The following is a 2,557-nucleotide window of genomic DNA, read 5'->3' as shown; positions in this document are numbered from 1 at the left end:
CAGCAGGAAAATCTTGTAACAGAAACTGTTAATAAAAGTGGAATTTGCCATGATTACTCAGGGCAGCAAATCTCATCCAAAAAATCACTATATTCTGTACTGTGTGTTTCCAAACATCGTTCAGGTGAGGACGTGCGTCCTCCACGCTTAATGCAGATGGTTCTTTGCACTGCTGAGCTGAGAGAAGCGTTTGCCTTCTCCAGGCTGCAGATGCTGGAGCAGCAGGTGGTCGGAGGGGAACAGGCTGCAAACAAAGACCTCAAAGAAAAGCGTCAACGCCGGAAAAAATACGCGGACGAGCGGAGGATGCAGCTGGTGGCCGCGCTGCAGCAATCGAACGAGGACAGCAGCGAGTGGGTTCTGCTTAACGTCTACGACTCCATCCAGGAGGAGGTTCGAGCCAAGAGCAAGCTTCTGGAGAAGATGCAGAAGAAGGTGAGCAGCTCCCTGCTATCCCAACTGAAGATTTAGGGAGCATCTCTTTCCTCCTCTGCCTACCCCTTATTTTTTTTAGGTTAAGGAGGTGTTTTAGGGCAATGTTTCACACAGCATAACTCTGGCTGTGTGAAATATTTCACACACGTGCCTGCATTAGTACTTAGAAGGTTTTTTGTGTGTATTTTTATGAAATATCAAAAGCAGCAGCCCTCAGGGTGGTGAATTAAATTGTTGAAACCCCAAACTCCACCTGTGCTAAAGGCCCTGGAGGATGATGTCTGGTGATGGGAGAAGATGCAACTCCCTCTACTGACCTCCGCGATCTATCGCACAGCTTCCTCTCTGGTTGTGATCATCCCAGAGATCACACCTGGGCTCCTGGAGGAAATTACACCGTGAATAGTTTTCTGAAGGGAAAAAGAAAATATATATAAAAGCAATGCTCTTAGATTTTAAACACATTTGAAAATCAATTTTATTCTGATAAGGCAGGATCAGAAGAGCTTAAAAAAACCCTATGTGTTTGCATGCAGTCTTAAATCTGCACATTAGGAACTTGCTTTATTTCTGTATTTAGGTTATCAAAGAAATATTGCACCTTTTTCATCGAATTTAGGAACTGCTGAGAGTTCATTAGCGCTGGATGCAGCCCAAACTAGTAAGATTAATTTAAGGTCCATTCAAAGACTCGGCACTTTGGAGAAACATGAGAAATCTTTCATTAAAACAGAGGTGGAATAATCTCTCCGCACAAATCTCATCCTAATTCTTTACTTTAAATTAGAAATCTTCCCAAATATTAAAGCTTTTTTGTTTGTCTTTCCATCTGCCCAACAAATTCCTGTACTCACAGTAATCATAAGAAAGACATGGACCAGTTAGAACAAGTCCAGAGGAGGCCACCAGGATGATGCGAGGGCTGGAGCAGCTCTGCTGTGAGGACAGGCTGAGAGAGTTGGGGCTGTTCAGCCTGGAGAAGAGAAGGCTCCAGGGAGATCTTATAGTGGCCTCCCAGTACCTGAAGGGGCTCCAGGAAGGTGGGGAGGGACTTTTCATAAGGGCAGTTAATGACAAAACAAGGGGAAATGGGTTTAAGCTGAAAGAGGGGAGATGGAGATGAGACATGAGGTAGAAATTCTTTGGTGTGAGGGTGGTGAGACAGTGTCCCAGGTTGGCCAGAGAAGCTGTGGCTGCTCCTCCCTGGAAGTGTTGAAGGCCAGGTTGGATGAGGCTTTGAGCAACCTGGTCTAGTGGAAGGTGTCCCTGCTGCTGGCAGTGGGGTTGGAACTGGATGAGCTTTAAGGTCCCTTCCAATCCAAACCATTCTATGAGTCTATAATTCTCTCCTTTATAACCCCAATAATTTGGATTTATTTTTTTATGTCCCAGCTGCAGGCTGCTGAGACCGAGATCAAAGATCTACAGTCAGAGTTTGAGCTGGAAAAGATCGATTACCTCAGCACCATCCGGCGCCTGGAGAGAGACCTGATGCTCTTCCAGCAGCTGCTGGATCAGGTGCAGTCCCTCGTCCGGCGTGACTGTAACTACAGCAATCTGGAGAAAATCAAACGCCAATCCGTCTGGGATGAGGAAACCGGCTGCTGGAAAATTCCAGAGCCTGTCATTGAAAAAACCCACCTGCCCGCAGGTAAGAGCGTCTGGACGGTGCTGCCGGTGCCTGGCTGCTCCAGAGTTTGGCAGATCACGTTTGGAATCCACTTGCTTGTAAAATCTCCCACGTACAGGAAGTTTATCTAGAAAATGTGAATAATAACAGCGCGGTACGGATCCTTCGGGAATCTCTGTGAGCCCGGGGAGTGCAGTCAGGAGAACATTAATTGTTTTAGAGTTGATAACCCTTCAATGTTGTCTCTTCTCACAGCAGTTCCAGCCCTGCCACAGCCCAAACCTGCCCGAAAGAGCCCCTCGGCCGAGAGCGGAGAGCTAACGGTACGGTGGATTGCTCCCTTTTTTACCCTATTTTGCCCTATTTCTAAGCCATAACCCACAGGCTAGCGCAGAGTCCGGCGCTGCTGACGGCGTCTCCCTCTTCCAGCCCGAGGAAGACCGCTATAAACTGGTGCTGGACCGGAGCGACAGCGAGACCATCGCCAGCAAC

The 2,557-nt window shown here is 47.6% G+C and overlaps 1 protein-coding gene across 1 annotated transcript in view; it reads left to right on the top strand.

Moving 5' to 3' along the window:
* KIF17 (kinesin family member 17) overlaps window positions 1-2,552 on the top strand; it is a gene marked incomplete at both ends in the record, with an annotated part of 15,536 nt that extends 12,984 nt beyond the window's left edge. The window contains 4 exons of the mRNA XM_029084897.1: window positions 204-435; window positions 1,828-2,086; window positions 2,321-2,388; window positions 2,495-2,552. Coding sequence (XP_028940730.1) covers window positions 204-435; window positions 1,828-2,086; window positions 2,321-2,388; window positions 2,495-2,552 — 617 coding nt within the window. The remainder of the gene's footprint in view (window positions 1-203; window positions 436-1,827; window positions 2,087-2,320; window positions 2,389-2,494) is intronic.
* Between the last annotated feature and the right edge of the window lie 5 nt (window positions 2,553-2,557).

This window comes from Antrostomus carolinensis, unplaced genomic scaffold (assembly GCF_000700745.2).
Source record: "Antrostomus carolinensis isolate BGI_N321 unplaced genomic scaffold, ASM70074v2 scaffold22265, whole genome shotgun sequence".
NCBI classification, from domain to species: domain Eukaryota; kingdom Metazoa; phylum Chordata; class Aves; order Caprimulgiformes; family Caprimulgidae; genus Antrostomus; species Antrostomus carolinensis.
The sequence above is the reverse complement of the archived record's forward strand: the minus strand, read 5'-3'. Positions and strand labels throughout refer to the sequence as shown.